At 45.9% G+C, this 18299-nt stretch overlaps 1 protein-coding gene and 1 long non-coding RNA gene across 5 annotated transcripts in view; one reads left to right on the top strand and one right to left on the bottom strand.

The window, feature by feature from the left end:
• The window catches only part of CCDC60 (coiled-coil domain containing 60), a 165718-nt gene that overhangs the window by 138467 nt on the left and 8952 nt on the right, over window positions 1-18299 (top strand). For all 4 annotated transcript variants that reach the window (XM_082416824.1, XM_082416826.1, XM_082416827.1 and 1 more), the window contains 4 exons: window positions 2824-2914; window positions 6967-7201; window positions 14183-14267; window positions 17349-17420. In XM_082416824.1, coding sequence (XP_082272950.1) covers window positions 2824-2914; window positions 6967-7201; window positions 14183-14267; window positions 17349-17420 — 483 coding nt within the window. The remainder of the gene's footprint in view (window positions 1-2823; window positions 2915-6966; window positions 7202-14182; window positions 14268-17348; window positions 17421-18299) is intronic.
• Window positions 1-18299, bottom strand: part of LOC309639554 — a 192412-nt gene that overhangs the window by 120568 nt on the left and 53545 nt on the right. The window lies entirely within an intron of this gene.

Below are 18299 nucleotides of genomic sequence, written 5' to 3' on the forward strand. Positions count from 1 at the left end.
TCAGAGGCATCGATTAGGTAAGCTAAATTAAGCTGCCGTGATGAACAACCCCCAAATCTCAGCAGCTTAGCGCAACACAAGTTGCATTTCTCGCTCACCCTTTACGTGTCTACCGCACGGGACTCCGCTCACCGTCGTCACCCCAGGACCCAGGCTGATAGGAGCTCCACCTCATCACAACCTTCCCCGTCACCGCAGCAGGAAAGGGCATCTGACTTGAGCACTGGCCCTTAAAGCATCGCCCTACAGGCCACGTGTCACTTTCGCTCAAGTATTTTTGAGCAAAGCAAGTCACAGAGCCCCACCCGACTTTAAGAAGCCGAGAAGACCTGGGACTCTGGTGGGTGAAGGGCACTGACTGTCCCTCCAGGTCGTGGGCAGGAACATGAGCCCGCTTGTGTAGTAGTGTGTAGTCAGCCCACTGTGGGTGACAACGCTTGGGTTATTTCCTTTCCTCCCCTTATTGATCCTCCTTTTTGGTTTATTTGCTACTGAAAGTGAAACATCAGAGAGACGGATTCTGTCCAACCAGGCCCTTTCTGTATCAGCGGCTTTGCAAGAACGATGCTCAGGGCTTTTTAAGATCCCTGGGAAGCTTGCTGCAGTTTTAGCTCATTTAACCTGCTGCCTGAAGTCACAATAGATTTTGGGTCGTCTTGGAAGTCTGCGTGAACGAGAAACCTCCATCTTCCCGATTGGCTCTGAATATTTAAGATTTTGAAAGCTTGGCCATACCAGATTTAATTTAAAAAGGGGAAGAGGGATTGCTTTTGAACATCAAGAAGAAGGCTGGAGGCACAGCAGGAGCTGCGTTAGCAAAGGGGAAAAGCGAGAAAAGCCCTGTGGTCTTGAAAGAAACGCTCCAAAGCGGAAACACTAAAGCTTCCAGTTGGTGAGCCTTAAATCAGACTTCAAAAGTGCCGCTAGTTTAAATGTTGTTTATAGGACTGAAGTATTGATGCTCCTTCCTCCAGCTGGATTTTAAATATTCCCTAATTTGATTACTCTGGGGAGAGGCAGGCAGAACCAACGTTACATGAGCTTCACTGTTAATTATTCAGAGGGCTTTTTATTGTGTAATCAAACATAAAGTCTTACAAAAAGCTTGGAGGCACATTCTCACCCCACCCTCCCCAGCCTGACTTTCACCTTGTCGTCTGTGTGCATTTCTCAGTTTGCGGCTGTGAGCTGGTAGATGCCCAGCAAGGGCTCTGCCAATAAAGAGCACACACATCCCCCTCCCCATCTGGGCTGGTAAAAACCTTTGATTCTTCGGCCCAGACCCCATGCCGTAAGAATCGAGCTTTATCTTGATCGCCTTTGCCTCCTGTCTGAGCGTCTCCCCCCACCACCAGCACTTGGCAGCCCCTGCTAAGTCTAGACTCCTGTTGGTGCCTCCCCACATCAAACTGGTCTGGCCATCTCATTCCCTCAAGTCCCTCCTCTACGCTGGGTGACAGCCAGCCAAATGATCTAAAGGCTCCCAGCCATCTAAAATCCTTTCTGCAGAGAAAAAGGAGATAAAGAAAGAAATGGATGGATGGATGGGTGGATGGATGGAGAGGTCAATAGATCAATCAGTCAATACATAGGTAGGTAGAGGTTGCTGAGAGAGCTTGCTTATCAACAGGGATCCACCACCCCATAGCCACAGGTCCAAAATCCAAAAGGCTCTGAAAACTCAGTTTTTCCATAACTCAATTTGACAGCAAAATCTGACACGAACCAAACTGATTTGGTGGCAAAACTTGAAGCTATTTATGGTCTTTATCCCACCTAGGGTAAATATTCATATATATCACTGCAGAAATATTAATGTGTTTGATTATAAGATGCTGCCGAGACGCCACTGGAAGGATTATGTTAACATATGATACACGTGCAGCATATTTCCATCCCAAAATGCCAAGGTTCTGAATTTGGCAACACATCCGGTCCCACAGGTTTCAGATCAAGGGTTATAGGTATGTCACCACCCAAACTTGCTGGGGCTTCAGTCTCATACCCAGAAAGTTCCAACCCATGAGGGAAGATCCAGGTTTCACGCGACGTGAAGTTTATTTAACTGGGGAGAGGGGTGCTTTAAGAAAAAGAATACAAAGTTAAAATACAAAATTAGGTACAGGGCCCTGGCGGGACCCATGCAAGTGAGGGTCATTAGATTCATTGTGAATATGCACCTGGATGAGTGACTTAAGACCCCGAGTTTGTTTTCTCATCTGTAAAATGGGATGATAAATGACTGCATCACAAGGTTTTGTTGAGATGATTCAGCGAGAATGCACAGAAGCGTCTTGCATGTAGAATTGTATAGAATTTTCACTCGATAAACTCCAAACCAGTGATTTTCGTTGTGCAACGCACCCTATAAGCTCCCCCCGCCCAAGCAAAGTTAGTAATTCTCTCTGTGCGTTACTCAGAAGTGGCCCTGATGGTGGGACCCTTAGGCACCAGAGCAGGCAGAGATTTGGAAATGAACATGCTTTTCAATTCACCCCCAAGAGGAACCGCAGACCTGCCCTGGAGTCTACGAGAGGACCCAACCAAGTCCAAAATACAAACAGATGCGGAATGTGTACAAATACACTCCACCTCCCTCAGTCCCTACCCAGTAAGCGGTGGTCTCTCCTAACCTCGATTCCCACTCGCGAGACCCGGCTGTGGAGAACTGTCCCTTCCACTGCTTCCCGAGTATAGGAGGGGGGAAAAAATCACAGCAGGGAACAGCCACCATCCATCATCCATTTATTGCATTTCTTAAAAGTACTTGTAATAAACTGAGGCTCTAGAAACGGAAAACTCATTAAGCTGTTTCTCACTCAGGGACCCAGGTGGAAGCAAGAGCACAATAAAAAAAATCAATAAGGACAAGTCCATGGGACAGAGGTGGGAGCACTTCATCACAGCCCCGAAGGTAACCGTCAGCACGTGACTCCACTGCCTGGCTACCAGCCCCAGCTTGGGTGGGAGGCATTTTGGCCAGTCTTCTCTCTGGTGGGATTTTTTTTTTTCTGGTTGGTTCTCTGAGTGAAGGGAAGTCAGAACCTCATGCTGTTGGATGGTTTTTATAAATTTTAGTTTAAATGCTTATCTGGGGATTGTAGAAGAAATGTCATTTGGCTGGACACCACCCCACGCAGGAGGGAAGGGGTGGCCGAGGAGCTGCCTAATAAGATGTCACTGGAAGGAAATGGATTCACTCACTCTGTATTTAATCAATAACAATCATTTCTCTGTCTCTCTCACTCTCTCTTTTTTTTTAAACTCAGTCAGAAAATAAGAAGTGAGTGATTGAACAGACAGGGTTTTCTACAAACTAGAACGTGTGTTTATTATTAAGAGAAAATCAAGTGGTCTATTCTTTTCACTCAAAACTATTCCTAACCCCTAAAACCCCCAAACTCGTCCACTTAACAAACAAGCGCCACAATAATAATAACGGCAAGAGTAGAGAGCTAAAGGCAGTTGAGAGAACACACAATGAGAGTTTTGCTGAACCTGTGCTCCAACCCACAAAATGGATATAATGCTGGTTTCTGCTCACTTCTTAACATTAGTAAAGAACCCCAGGAAACAGTATGCAATCTCACTTTGAAAATGTGAAAATGCTGAGCATTATTGTGGTTATATAATTTTTAGAAGCCAATCTTTAACAGAATTACAGTGGGCCAGGTTCTATGCTAAGGACGCTCTTTAGGTGTATTAGCCAGTCCTGTCCTCCTAATAACCCCATGGGGGCACTATTCTTATTTCCAGGTAGGAGAGCAGAACATTAGGGCTCAAAGAGGTTAAGTGATTTGCATGAGGCCACACAGCTGGGCAGTGGCAGAGCCAAGAGTTAAGCCTGGATCTGTTTACTAAACCCTGTTTATTAAAACACTGAGCTCTTCAAAAGCATGTTCTCCCTGGTATGATTATCATTGCCCCTCATGAAGTTTCACCGTTTTCTTGCTGTTTCATCAGGGCACTTCTAAGTCGGAGAAGGAGAGCCTTTGTTTTTATCACAGAAAGTTGCTATGGAGATATCGTGTGTATCTGTCTCCAGAGATGCACAGAAAAAGCAGCAGGAGCCACAAACCTTTAAAAAAATGTCCTTCAGGAATATTCACAACTACAGTTGGAGGAAGGAAGAGTGAATCACTGCACTTGAACTGTCACTGAATTGAATTCCCCCCGGGCGAGTTTGTAGATCAAACTCTGGGCTGTAGTGTGGTCCATTCCGAGGATGAGGGAGCACTGAATTAGGAATCAGGAGACCTAGTTTAGCCACTGTCACTCTGTTCACTGCATCGCATTGGAGAAGTCCTTTCCTCTCTCCTGACCTCAGTTTCTTCACCTGTAAATTAAGGACTTTGAAAGAGAGGCTCCAGTCAACTTCCACAGCAACTGATAGTCTTCTGTATGTGTGGAGCTTGTCAGTGCCAAGGCAGTGATCATTAAGAGCTGGACAAATGGCATAAATGAAAAAATCAGGCTGGGTTATACAGTAGGGAGTGGTGAGGTCTGTGGCAAACAGGAATTCTCCTGCACAGCTAAAGGGAAGAACCTCTGCTTAGTTCTACTCATCTCGCCATGTGAAAATGGGACCCAGGGCTTATCATTTTCAAGAGAGACCAGTAACCTCAGTTCTTATATAAAGATATCCCCAATCTGTAGAACTCTGGGCAGCTGAACATGTCTCCCCATGGGCCACCAGTTTGAAACCCCTGCTTCTAAGAAAGTATAAGGAATCATTCAGGGAAATCTTTTCCTTTGTTGCCAAAAAAGGAGTCCCTCCTGAGGTGCAACACGGCAGCCAGTTAATACCACTCCTGAGTGAAATACAAAACAGAGAGAAGAAGCATTTGGGGATTTAAGTCAATTCAGGGAGAGTCAGTTCAGTAAAGGGCAAGCAGGATGCTGAAACTGCCTGTCACATCTTCCCCCCACATTTTATTTTTCTGCCACTCTCAATTAATGAGAAGTGTCAGCCCTTCACTCTGGATTTCCTGTCTGTGGCTGTTAATTGAATTTTAATTAATGGTAACTTTAGGAGCACAAGATGAAATCCTAATGCAAGGAAGATGCACACAGAACTCTGGGTATGGGAAGCTCTTCTGAGATCATCCCAGCCCGTCCTCTCTGTTGTATAGACGAGGGGACGGAAGCAGGGGAGAGTGACTTGTTCAGGGCCCCCTTGAGGTCCCCTGGCTCTAAGTCTGGTGCTCATTGCAAGATTCCAGGCTGCCCTGGTGACACAATCTGTCCAGACTTCAAAAATGACATTGATGTAAAGAGTGTGGTTTCCAGAGTCAAGAATTCATGTTGTGCCAGGTGAGGCAGGAAGAGTTGCCTTCTACAGGTATTATCCCTGAGCGCTGACGTTCTCTCTCCCTGTGGGGGCAGGGGGCAGAGGGGCTGTCAGTCTGGCAAGCTCTTGTCCAGTTGCGATGCCAGGACAAAGGGGACATTGCATCAAGCCCCTAATTTATCAAAGGGAAGAACATGCCAACTTTTGGCATTTGCTTTTTCGTTATCACAGTCATTTTGTAACTCCCATGCTCTCTTGGAGATCTGGTTAAACCCAGTTTGAACTCCAGTTCCCCAGGCTATCACATTCCGAAGCGTTCCATCACTTGTGTAGAGTTTCACTGAATACGTTGGGGGAGGTGGCGTTCCCAGGAAGGTACCACATCTTAAGCCCCACAACCTTCTTCCGTCTCTCTTCCCCCACCCTCCCCTTGCCCTGTGCAAGCAAGAAATCCCTCCGCTCTTCCAGAGCAGGAAGGTTCCACCTACACTCAGGGCCCCATGAGGTGGCCAATCAAAACATTACTTCTGATCACACACAGTGGACTCCCTGAGGTGAGTCCTGCTGAAAACAATTCTCTCCACCCTGTTAGATACTTATTAAATGTTGTGTGGTCTTCAGTGCTGCCTCTTCTCCTTATCTTCTTCCCTCGGGTATCACACACTATGAGTTTCATCCAAAGAAGACCTTGGACTGCCCTCCAAGGGCTTTCATTTCAAATGTTCTCAAATGAAATTGTTTCTGTTTTAATGGAGTGTAAACTGTAGCCCAGACCCTCATTGAGCTCTTATCCTGGAGCAGCTGAGCAAGTTAGGGCAAGTTAGGAAGCCTAAGACATGAATCATGAATTAAATGAAGACGTAAGCCCACACAGTACATTCTGAAGTGACACCAATCATGCAAGAGGGTCTGTGTGCGCGCATGCACACACACACAGACACACACATTCCTGTAACGTGTCCACTCTGACTCTTTCCTTCCAAAAATCCCCATTCTTCTCGCAGGACTTTCCCTACCTACCCCCTTTTACCCCCTAGGACTTGTCATCTAGGTCTTCCCACCCACCTCCATCATGGCTCCTCCCCCCTCCCCCCAAAAGTGCCCCCTCATCAGACAAATCTGCATCCCCCACCTCCACCTCCTGAATGTCAAGCCTAGAATTTTCTCCATCTTGTATTCTTCAGAAAACCCCAGTGAACATAACTCTTTATTCTCTGAGTCCCAGGTGTCATTTGGTGAACAAGAGGTTGATAGATAGAATTGGGGGTCGAAACCAAGATGCAGCTAAAGAAATTAGACCCATCCTCCCCCAGTTTAAAAATCAACTCTGATGATTATTACAGAAGAAAAGTAAAAAACCGTTGTCGTCCATGGCAACATCATTGGAATACATGTTTGGCTTCCTGTGGTGACTACTTGGGCAACCATTGCACTCACTGAGTAGAATAAGTCCCATCAAACTCGCTTCCAATAAACACATGTATAAATTATCTTGATTTGTGACAGAAGGTCTTTCCAGACCCAGAATATGTCTCATGGTGTTTGGAAAGAGCCAAAAGGAATTCACGTTCAGAGCCAGGTTTTCGCTTTTCTTCTTTCCTTCCTCCCTCTTTTCCTCCGTTCTTCCCTTCCTTCCTTCCTTTCTAAAATCCCTCTTTGTTTTCTCTTTCCTTCAGACCAAGAAATTCAGGGTTCCTGTAGCACGCGTCACCAGCCGCAAACCAAGCCGGCGAGGCTCCACCCTCAGTCCGTCTCGGACAAGCGGAGGGTCATCCCCCCAGAGCAGCTTGGTCTCCGTGAACCCGGGCTCAGAGGAGCCCCAGAGTGTGATCACCCAGGCGACAGGCAGCAAGGACGTTGAGGACAATGAATCGTCTTCGGCCAAGCCTGAAGAAGAACCTCTCCATGTCGGTAAGTTCTACCGTAGATCCGACCAATCTGCCCTGACTCTGCCTTGAAGCCAGATGTCAAGAGCCCCTCGTGCCCCACCTTCACCCCACTCAGGTAAAGGAGACACACGGGTCCCCTAGCCCTGTTCAATTTCCATGGACCCCTTTGCTTTCCCTCAGTGGAGATCAGAAATATACTCTAACTTGGGTTACTCTGAACCATTTCTACTTGGGAGACAGCCCATGGTCATCAATTGCTCTTTTTAAAAATTTTAATAGTATATTTTCCTTAGCCCAATTTATAAAATACTGTCATTTCGACATGTAATCATATAAAAAAGTATTGATAAGATATTTTACATTTTTTCATACTATGTTTTTGAAATTCGGTGCCTACTTTTTTTAACAGCTTTATTGAGGTATAATTTGCATACCATAAAATTCGCTTGTTTTAAGTGTACGAGTCAATGATTTTTTTGTAAACTTATAGAGTTGTATAACCAACAGCACCATCTAATTTTAGAACATTTCAGTCAACCCCAAAGAAAACCTCATGTCCATTGGCAGTCCCTCTCCTTTCCCACCACACAAATCTACTTTCTGTCTCTGGAAATTTGACTTTTCTGGATATTTTATATAGGGAAGTTGTATCACTCTGTGACCCCCACTCTGAAACAAGCCTTTTCAGTGGTTCACAATTTTGAGGACACAGGTTCTTTAGAAAATCTGTTGAAAACTATGGGCCTCTCTTTAGGAAAAAAATGCAAGCACACACACATACATGTTTTTGCACAGTCTTTTAGGGGGAACCTGTGGACGTCCACCAGACAGAATTGTGACTGGATTCCGTAAGTCGTGTAAAAAATTCATTTTCAGGACTTTCTGGCTTGAGTTTGTGTAGTAAAAGGAGACAGGAAAAGAAAGGATTTATGCAGAAAGATGGAGAAGGCAGAAGGAAGAAAGAGAAAGGGGCAGGAAAGAGGCAGGCTCACTGCAGAACTATTGACTCTGGTGCATGAAACACCTTCTCTGCCATATCCCCACATGCTTTGTCCCCTCAGTGCCACCTAAGCTGAGGCCTGCCTGCTCAGCCAGTGTTCTTTCACACAATCTAGAATGCCCATAGCAACCAAAGCTGGACCAGGTTTAGTACAGATACAAGGAGGTTGAAAAAAAAGGTCAAGATAAACCAGAAAGCCTGATTAGGGCTCCGATTATCAAAGCCATAAATGGGCAAAAGTGCAAAAGTTCAGTAAGTGGTCAGGACTCATAGTAATGATGGCCAATGAGAAACTTTTCCACCATCCCCCTTGTTAACAGGAGACCAAGAAAAGTTCTAAGCCCGGAAAAGCTGTTTGCTGAACAGAAGTATTATCGTAGATGGAGAGGAACTGAGATAAACCATCATCAGATGTATGACTCTTCTGGATTTCTTGAACCTTCTTTCATTCAAAATGTATTTATTGAGCAGCTACTGTGTTCCTGGAACTGAGGATGACAGTACCTGCCCTCCCCAAGCTTATATTTTACAAGGAAAAAGCAGACATAAACAAGAAAGCCATAAATAGCAAGCCAATTGCAGATAATACATGATCGGAAGATAATAAAACAAGACTCAGGCTAGAGAGAGACTATTGGTGGGAATGGAGCTAGGTTAGACAGGGTGGTCAAGGAAAGCCTCTCTCAGCTCTGACATTTGAGTTTCTGAAGACACGAAGCTGGGGAGGGATGCAGGGGTGAGAGCATGCGTGGCCTTGGTAAAGCAAGGTAAGGACTTCAGAATTATTCCAAGTGCAAGAGGAAGGCTCTGGAAGGTTGCAAGTGTAGGGGTAACAAGACCTGGTTTTCTTTTCAAAGGTCTGTGTGTGGTTATTAATGTTGTGTCCGCGCTGTGTCTCTTAACTCTGAAAACCTTGCTCTCAAGTAAGACAAGCAGAGAAGAGTCCCCAGCTTCAAGAAGTGCCTCAGTCCCAGAGTTCACATATGGTTCTCCCAGTGGCAACCTGAGAGCTGAAGGAAGGAGGGACCAGAGGGGGAAGAGACTTGGCAATGAGGGGAGGGGAGAATAGTGCCCTCTCTCCAGGCACCCAAGACACCACAGACCCTTCCCTAACGGCCACGCTACTCCTATTCCCAGTCTAACCAGTTGCCTGCTCCAGTCAGTGCCATCTCCCAAAGCTCTTTTGAACCCTACCCTCTTCATTCCTATTGCTTTTGTCTTAGTTTAGAGATAGAAAACTGGGGCACATGGGCTGGTTCCTGCAGACTGTGTTTTGTTTACCACACAAGGCTTTGTTTAAAAAAAAAAAAAGTAGGAGTGACTTTTTAAGATTGAGAGATTGGACATCAAAATTCTGATTTTAAAAAAGTTATTCTTTTGTGGCAACAGTGGGCCTGCAACCCTGCATGACAACGGTCAACTGGAGCTGCCCTTCTTAGGTGGGGCATGTGCTGTCTAGTTTTCCACAGTCCCCACCGCTCCCTGTTACTCCCAATCATTACATTGCTCCCAGTTGGCCATGTGCACGCCCATTTATCATCTCCTTTGCCCTCTTGTTTGTCTTAGAATGATGATGATGATGATACAATAACTAACCCTAAGACGACTTTTATGTGTCAGGCACTGTGTATGTGAGTGTGTGTGTGTGTGTGTATGTGAATATACACATATATACATATTCATTTAATCCTCACAACAACTTTTTATGCCTGTTTTGCAGATGAGGAAATTAGGGCACAGAGAGGTTAAATTATGTGCCCAAAGTCACACATCCAATAAGTGACGAAGCCAGAGTTTGAAACCAGGCAGTCTGACTCTCATGTCACACTTAATTTCTATGCTTTACCCAAGTCTCTAGAAAAAGTGGGAAATGAAAGACCAAGAGAGCAGCCTGATTTTTCTTACACTGGCTCTTGTCACTCGCCTGTGGTATCTGCTTTGGGAGCCCTGGTCCAGCTTTCATCACCTCTCATCTAGATGACAGTAGCAGCCTCCTAATTAACCTTCCTGCTTCTTGTCTTACCCTCCCTTGCCTACCGATTCTTCTCCATGTTGAACCAGAAGGAACTTTCTAAATTAAAAACTTAACGTAGTGCTTCCCAGCCTAATATCTTTCAGTGACCCCCCCATTGCCTCTAAGACACTGCATCTGATCTTGTCCCAGGCTGCCTATAATGGGCTCAGCTCTTGCCGTGTCACACCTTATACCAGGTGCTCCAACCTCACCAAAAAACTCTCTCCTCCTAAACAATGCACCTTCTTTCATGCCCTCCTCTGCCTGTGGTGCCCTTTCACCTCCAACCCTTCAGTCTAATGGACTGCTATTCAACCTTTAAGACCCAGCTCAAATATTCCCTCCCCTGTAAAGTTTTCCCTGACTCTCCTTCTCTCAGTTCTCTTAGTATTTTGTATTTGCTTGTATTAAGTACTTAATTTTAATTTCCAACTACATCTCACTGTATCAGGTAGGAACTTCTTTTGGCTAGGTACAGAGACCTGAAAAATATTAACTTAAAAAAGATAAAAATTAATTTTTCTTACAGATTAGAGATAGGGTGGTTCCAGAAGATCATCAGGGATCCTACTTCCTTCTGTCTTTCTTCTCCACCACGGATCACTTCATGGTCCAAAATGGCTGCTGGAATGCCAGTCATCAGAGTCACATCCTACGAGGGAAGCAGAAGGAAGTAGGTGAAGTAGAGAAGTGTTCACTCCCAGCTGAGTTTAAGCAGTCTTCTCAGAAGCTTCATACAGTACTTCTCCTAAAATCTCATGGCCCAGAATTCAGTCACAGGGGCACACCTAGCTACAAAGGATGTTGGGAAATTGGGCTAATAAATGCTTCCCTCACACACACAGACACAAAAGTATACACACACCACAAAGTACATATGCATACATATATTTCTGTTACTAAAGAAAGGAGAAAGGAGTGTGAGCTCCCTTCAGGCGTGGAACAATGTCTTACTCACCTTCTACCTGGCACACGGCAGGTGCACAGAAATGGCTGGGAGATGTATTCCCACCAGAGACCCAACATCCAGGAGAGAAAGTCCTTCTCCTTCAGCCTCCTCACCCTTTTCCTCTATTTATGCCTTAACCTCCATTGCATTTGTCAGAGCCTTAACAAAAGTAGATTAATTTCCCAGACTTTCATTGCCTTCTAAAACCTCCTCAAATTGATTCTGAATTCATGAATCCTATTCTAAGAGACACACCATCTGACCAAGGTTTAATCTCCAGGGCTGGCTGCATAATGAAGTCTTTGTGGACACAAATCACTGGGGACAGCAGGCCGTGGCCTCTCTGTCGAATGGTCCCTTCCCAAATCAATGGCCAAGGGATTCCAGAGGAGCCAAAGCCCAGACCATTCCTTCCGCCAGTCTTGAATCTTCCAGTCTTGGAACTGTTGGAGGAGAAACTCACTTAAATAGTAACTCAAAAAGAGGGGTCCTACGCCTTCTACTGTCCTATGCCCCCTCTCCCGCCACCGAAACAACCCCATACAACAAAAGGACTTCCTCCCTTTCCCCCAAAAGAGAGGAAGAAATGGGTTTAGTTGCTCTCGAGGGGGATTCTTAGGCAGGCCGGGGATGGGCAGTGGAGGAAGGGAGTTAGCATTTTTTCTTTAGGGGTGCGACTTGGCATCTGAAACAGGGGATGCCGTTATCTCGGAGCACTGGGTAATGGCATCCCCATAGCCCTGGGCACTGGGGACCAAGCAGGTTCGTCTGAGTGCGGACGTCCATCACAAGACCGTCTTCCTCAGGGAAACTCTATTTTGTGGCACCTGCAGCTTTTCCAAACAAGTCTCTCCTTCCTTGGAGAGTAGACATGGGCCTTTGTGGGTAGATATGAGCTTTGGTGGGTAGACATGGGCTTCACAGTCCCAAGGCTTTGTTCTAGTTCATACATATCCAACCTCAGCTATGTGATGGGCGGAGCTTGATGTTGGTGGGCACCGTTCCTGCCCAGAGGCATTATTGGCAAGCAGAAAAAAACCTTTGGTGCATTAAATGGCATATGGAGCCTTACAGGGGATTCTCTAGGAGAGCTGCCCAACGTGCCAGGTCACTGGGCTCTTTTGCTGGTGTCCACCCACTAGGCTGGTTTGCTTCCGGGTGGGGGCAGGAGTGGGGGAGTGGTCAGATGGTGCTGCTGGGTCCCCAAGAGAAGGGAAGAAAGTGGAGGAAGCATCCAGAGCTCCCTCATTAATAGGCTTCTGGACACACCCCAAGGATTCTGGGATGCGTGGCAGTAGGGAAGGTGGGCATGACAAGACAAAAATGAAGATCAGATCCAGGTCAAATGGAATCATGCCCACCAGTTACTAGGAAGATAAACCGTCAGTACTTGAGAATGAGGAAGGTGGAGTGGAAAATGGCTAAATGTTGATGCTGGTCACAGCCTAGATGGCTCCCAGGTCACTGAGGGGAGCATCCTTTCCCTAGCACCCAGTGACTGCATTCACAAACAAGGTTGGACACAAGTGGCCCTGGCAAGCACTGGCTTCACCCTTCCAGGTATGGCTTTTGAGACTTGACCTTGAGCTGACTACAGGCGCCTACTTACTAAAGAGTGAAAAGTGTCCATGTTGGCATTGTCTTCCTTCATTGATATTCTAAATCTAGCTCATAGTCTCCCAAACCCTTCCTACTTTTTTTCTCCTTAGTCGTTTACTTATTTATTTAGCAAATATTGACAGAGACGCCTGTATGACAAGCACGGTGCCAACTGCTTGCCCGTCTGTATTTGTACAAAACACTTAGGACTTCCACTCTCCCACTTTTCTTGAAGCACCTAGCTTACTCCAAATATATATTATTTTCCAACTTTTAAGAGTGTCCATGTATTAGATTCCCAGGGCTGCCTTAACAAAGTACATTTCCTGGCTTAAAACAATAGGAATTTATTGTCTCACAGGGCTAGAGGTTAGACTCTAAATCAAGGTGTCAGCAGGACTATGCTTCTTCTGAAATCCGTATGGGAGAACCCTTCCTTGCCTTTTCTAGCTTCTGGTAGTTGTCGGTAAGCCTTGGCATTTTGGCTTGTAGACCCATCAGCAGTCCAGCCTCTGCCTCTGTCATCACATGGCCATCTTCTCCCTTTGTGTCTCTCTCCCCTTATTACAAGGACACCAGTCATATTGGATTGAGGGCCCATCCTCCTCCAGTATGACCTCATCTTAGTTACACCTGTAGCCACCCTATTTCTAAATAAGAATATGAATAATTCACATTCTGAGGTACTGAGGATTAGGACTTGAACATTATCTTTTGGGAGGACACAAGTCAACCCACAATAAAGTCAGGCACAAAGAAATATCTCTACATTGTGTAAAAAGCAACAATGTGAAGTATGAATATACAAGTCAACTAATGCAGTGAGGAGTGGGGGGAGCCATGGGGAGCCGGAGAATGCACTGGAAGGTCTAAAGGGCCCCATCAGCACGGGATGAGCCCCACGTCAGAGTCTTTTCCAGGGAAACTGGAGGCCCAGATTTGTAATGTGAACACTTCCGGTTTTGAAGAGTTTGAGCATCTACATCAAATCAAATCAAATCAAACACATTTACGAGCTAGAGTCAGCCTGTGTATCACCAGTTTGGAACTTCAGGTCTTTGGGGTCAGAGAGGGTTTTCCCGGACAAGCTGATTGCTTCTCGGAATCGGAAACAGTTATCTCAGGCTGCGGAAGAGTGTTTAAGGGCGGGGTGGAGGGGGCGCTGCGGCCAGGAGGAATGAGATGAAACAGGAAACAGAAAGAGCAGCCAAGACCCTCAAGGCCTCACAGGCCATGGGGAGGAATTTAGCTGTCGTCCCAAAGGAGATGGCCAGTCACTGGTTGGAAGCAGAGGAGTCACGTTTACAACCTGCAGACTTCTAGACCCCTGTCAAATCCTTCTCCGGCTCCCCAGTACGCCAAAGCAGAGGCGATATCGGCCTGGGGGCTGGGCCGTGACCTGCGCAGTCCTCCAGACGGTGACCTCTTGTGTTCCCATCAGATCTGCAGAAGCTCCTGGAGATGGTTCGGGAAGATGCTCAGAGAACGGTCACAATGGCAAATGGGATGCAGAAACAAGCGGCCAGGTATGTTCTTTTGACACCTGGGCAAATAAAGGATGTCAGCCTCATAGTGATAACATTAAGGACAGCAGTTCCCAATGGTGGAGCATTTCCTCTGTGACAAGCACTGAACCGTGTACTTTGCTCATGTGTATCACCTCCCTGAGTTCTTCCAACAACCCTACAAGGTAGGTACTATTGTCTTTATTTTACAAATAAGGAAATGAGGTTCAGAGAGGCTAATGAATGGTAAGGCCACAACTCGAATCCAAATCTTTCGTATTCCAAAAACTGTTCTCTTATCCACTCCGCCGTACTGCTTCCCAGGAACCCAAAGTTATTCATTCATTGTTCTAGTGAGTATTTATGAATATGGATGGACCGTACTAATTACTGCAGAAAGTGTTATGAAAGAAAAGCTCAGACCTGTGAGAGGACATAATAGGGGCATCTGATCTAGTCTGGGATGCGGATGGGGATGAGAGAAGTTCCCTCCAAAGAAGAAACTTTAAGCTGAGATTTTGGATGAAGCATGAGAAAGAGCTCACCAGCCACAGTCGTTGGGGGGTAGCCGGGAGAGCCAGCAAGGGGAGTGAATACTACAGACAGCACATGTGCAAACATGGTCTAAAGGGAGTGTAGCACCTTCAAGGAACTGAAGTGCTTCCCAAATGGGATGGACAGAGATATAAGTCTGTCTGGGGACCTTGGAAGCCACCTCTAGGATTCTGATTTCTATCCTAGGAACAAAAAGAATCCTTTGAAGTTTCAAGCCAGCAACCAATGTAATTGGCTCAGAGAGTCAGACTTGAACCTGAGGTGTCCTCCTTCCGGCGGAAAGCCCTATCCACTGGACTTCTGACCTCTAAAAGCCTCAGAGAGCTTTTAGAGGCTAGAGCCAAAGTTCCCTTTCCAAGTGTGGATCCCTCAGAGTAAGCAGATGACTTCCTGAGAATAAATGAGGCACTGGAGAGGTTCATCATCGCCTTCAGCCTCCTGGGATGCCGGCTATGACTTACTGGTTATTGTTATTACCATAATTAGGGTTCACCAAGCACGTTCACATGCATCACACCCGCCTCTGCTTGTTAATGATGAATTGGCTGCTGCTGCCTCAACTCACATCGGGGCTCTGGAGGGTGGCGTTGAAGGCTCTCAGAGACAGTGTTGGCCCTTAAGGCCCCGGTCGCTGCGCCTGATTTATCAGCGTTAAAGACAGATGACAGTGATGAAGCATCAGCTCCAAGAGGCTCCTTCCTTTGCAAGAACTCACACCATGAATACTGGCTTTGGAGTCAGACCGACATAGGTTCAAGACCTAGTGCCTTTGAACACGTCCCTCAGCCTTTCTCTAAACCTCAGCTTTCTCGTCTGTAAAATGAGATTGTGTTTCATCAAAGCACTGGCGGTGGTACCAGGTAGACTAGGGTCAATCTCCATTTCCGTGACTTAATTGCTGTGTGCTGTTGAGCAAGTTGCTTCACCTCTCTGAGCCTGATTCCAATTCTGTAAAATGAGGCTCATTAACAACCTATCCCGAAGGGCTGTAATGAGAATTAAATGATAATTTCCTAGTAAAGTGTTTTTATTGTTGCGGAAATAATGTCTACATCACTGAGTCATTTGAAGCATTTAGTGAGATAATGCATTTAACATATTAGCGTGTGCCTGGCATACTGTAAGCACACAAAAATTGGTGGCAGTGGTGGTGGTGGTTGTTACTTTTGTTTCACATGCAGCATCCTATGGAACCTTTGCAGCCACTCACTGAGACAGGTTGATTAACCAGTACCCAGTACCATGGTCCCATCTCATAGATGGAGAAGGATGGCCAGGAGCGACCTGCTTCAGTTCCTCAAAGACAAAACCACACAAGAACCTGCTTCTCACAGAACTCATCACGTGGCCTCTGCATTCACTTTAATGATAAAATAACCATGGTTACAGTGCGAGAACCTGTTGAAATTTCCCATCCTTTTCAATTCTCCTCCAGGAGAAAAATCTCCCTAATCCCTTGCTAAGGCAGCAAATATTGAAGGCTTCTCTGTGGAGCTGCCCAGAGACAATTAGGGGAAGCTGCAGATTTTCTTTTGCTCTCCTCACTTTAAAAATGTAGATTCCTATTTCACTTTAGACAGCAAGTCTGCTCCCATCAAGACTGACGTAGAATTCTGGGGGTTTTAGGAACCCCTGAAAGCCTTCTCTCCCAGCCGTCAGCCTCAAGGGCCAGACCGCCCTCTGGTCACCTGTCTTAGGGCATTTGGTCTGGTATAATAAAAATCCCGTAACTGAGTGGCTTGTAAACAAGAGACATTTATTTCGCACAGTTTCTGGAGGATGCAAAGTCCGAGATCGAGGTGCCAGCAGATCAGCGTCCGGCCGGGACCCTCTTCCTCATAGACGGCTGCCTTCTCACTGTGTCCTCACGTGTAGAACAAACAAGCTAGTTCTCAAGGGTCTGCTTTATAAGGACATCAATTCCAGTCATTAGGGTTCCACCCTCATGATCTAATCACCTCCTAAAGCAGCATCCTCTTGGGATGAATTTGGGGGGCCATAAACATTCAGACCATAACATCACCTAGGAAGATGACCTTTTCTTAAAATCCTCTAGCAGTGTTTTACAAATGTCCCTGAAGATCAGAATCAGCTGGGGCGCTTGTGAAAACTACAAATTTCTGGTCTTCATCCCAGACCCACTGAATCAGAATCCTTAGAGGAAACCGCATTTTTTTAACAGGCACTTCAAGCAGGCATTATTTCATGGTATGCCAGGAAATGCTAAGGTTTTCAAAGTATGTTCTCTGCACACCTGCATCAGAAGTCTGTGTGTGTGTGTGTGTGTGTGTGTGTGTGTGTGTGTGTGTGGTTTTAAATGCAGCTTCTGGGGTCCCACTCCAGGCCTGATGTATCCATATCTCTGGGAGCGTGGCTCAGGAATCTACATTCTCATTCTGAGCAATTTTTCCAGGTGACTCATGCCCTCCTGTAGAGCCTAGGGTCCCTGCTGTAGAAGGAGAACTGTCTATTCTCCCACAGATATTTAGTGCCTTGGGGAGCATCATTTGTTCAGCGCCTTATTAAGTGACTCATCTTGCTTTGCAGTATCTTGTCAATGCTCAGACAAAACAAGAGCGATTCTGCCTATAAAGACATGCAGACCACCCGCAAATCAAGGTAGGAAGGCCTGGGGCCCTAGCAGGTGGGTCAGGAGGCACCGCACAGTTATGGGTGGCGTTGCAGAGATGCCGCTCACCAGACCGTGGAAAGTGGGGCAGGGAGGGGCGTCTTCTTCCTTCTTCACTGGAAATAAGTTCCTTAACTCCCAGGTCTTGGGGGTGAGTATTCAGCCATTTCTCCCCAATAATCGTATACCATAAAGTTACAATCTTCTGGTAGTGGAGGGATGAAGTGGGGAGGGTATGTTACAGAACTACCTCTTCCCTTTTTACTTGGGTGACTTGTAATGGGGGAGGTAAAGGTCTGCCCCCAATTTGTTTATTCATCTATAGAATATTCCTCAGTCCCCGCTGTATGCCAGGAACTGTGCTCAGCTCTTTAGAGATTCAGCAGCAAACAAGACAGAAGCAGTCTGACCACGTGGGTGGATCCCACTCTCTGGTCTGGGGTCATAACTCCTTTTGTGTCATAGATTCTTTGACCATCCGAGGAAGCTCACAGACTCCTTTCAGAAAAAATGCTTTCAAATGCAGACTCTAAATGACAAAGGTTTACAAAGAAATCTATAGTAATATCGATTACAATATTACAACCAAACATGAGCTATATAGTCATCTATGAGCTTCTTTAGCAATACCTTATACAGTAAGACTTAGCAGCAGGTCTAATAGCTACTGTAATTTTGGATTAGTGTCAAGTGTAAATGATTTTTCAAAATATCTACCACAATCTTAACGTGATGTGTAAAAATGGTGATTTCCGTTTCTGTGAAAGGCTAGGTAAAGATGTGAGCTGTTGTTTTCCATCTGCATTCATGGACTCCTTGGATCCCGCTTGTGGTTGAGAACTGCTGTTCTAATAGGAGAGTCATGCATT

The sequence above is a fragment of the Balaenoptera physalus genome (genome assembly GCF_965194825.1).
Source record: "Balaenoptera physalus genome assembly, chromosome: 12".
Classification (NCBI taxonomy): Eukaryota; Metazoa; Chordata; class Mammalia; order Artiodactyla; family Balaenopteridae; genus Balaenoptera; species Balaenoptera physalus.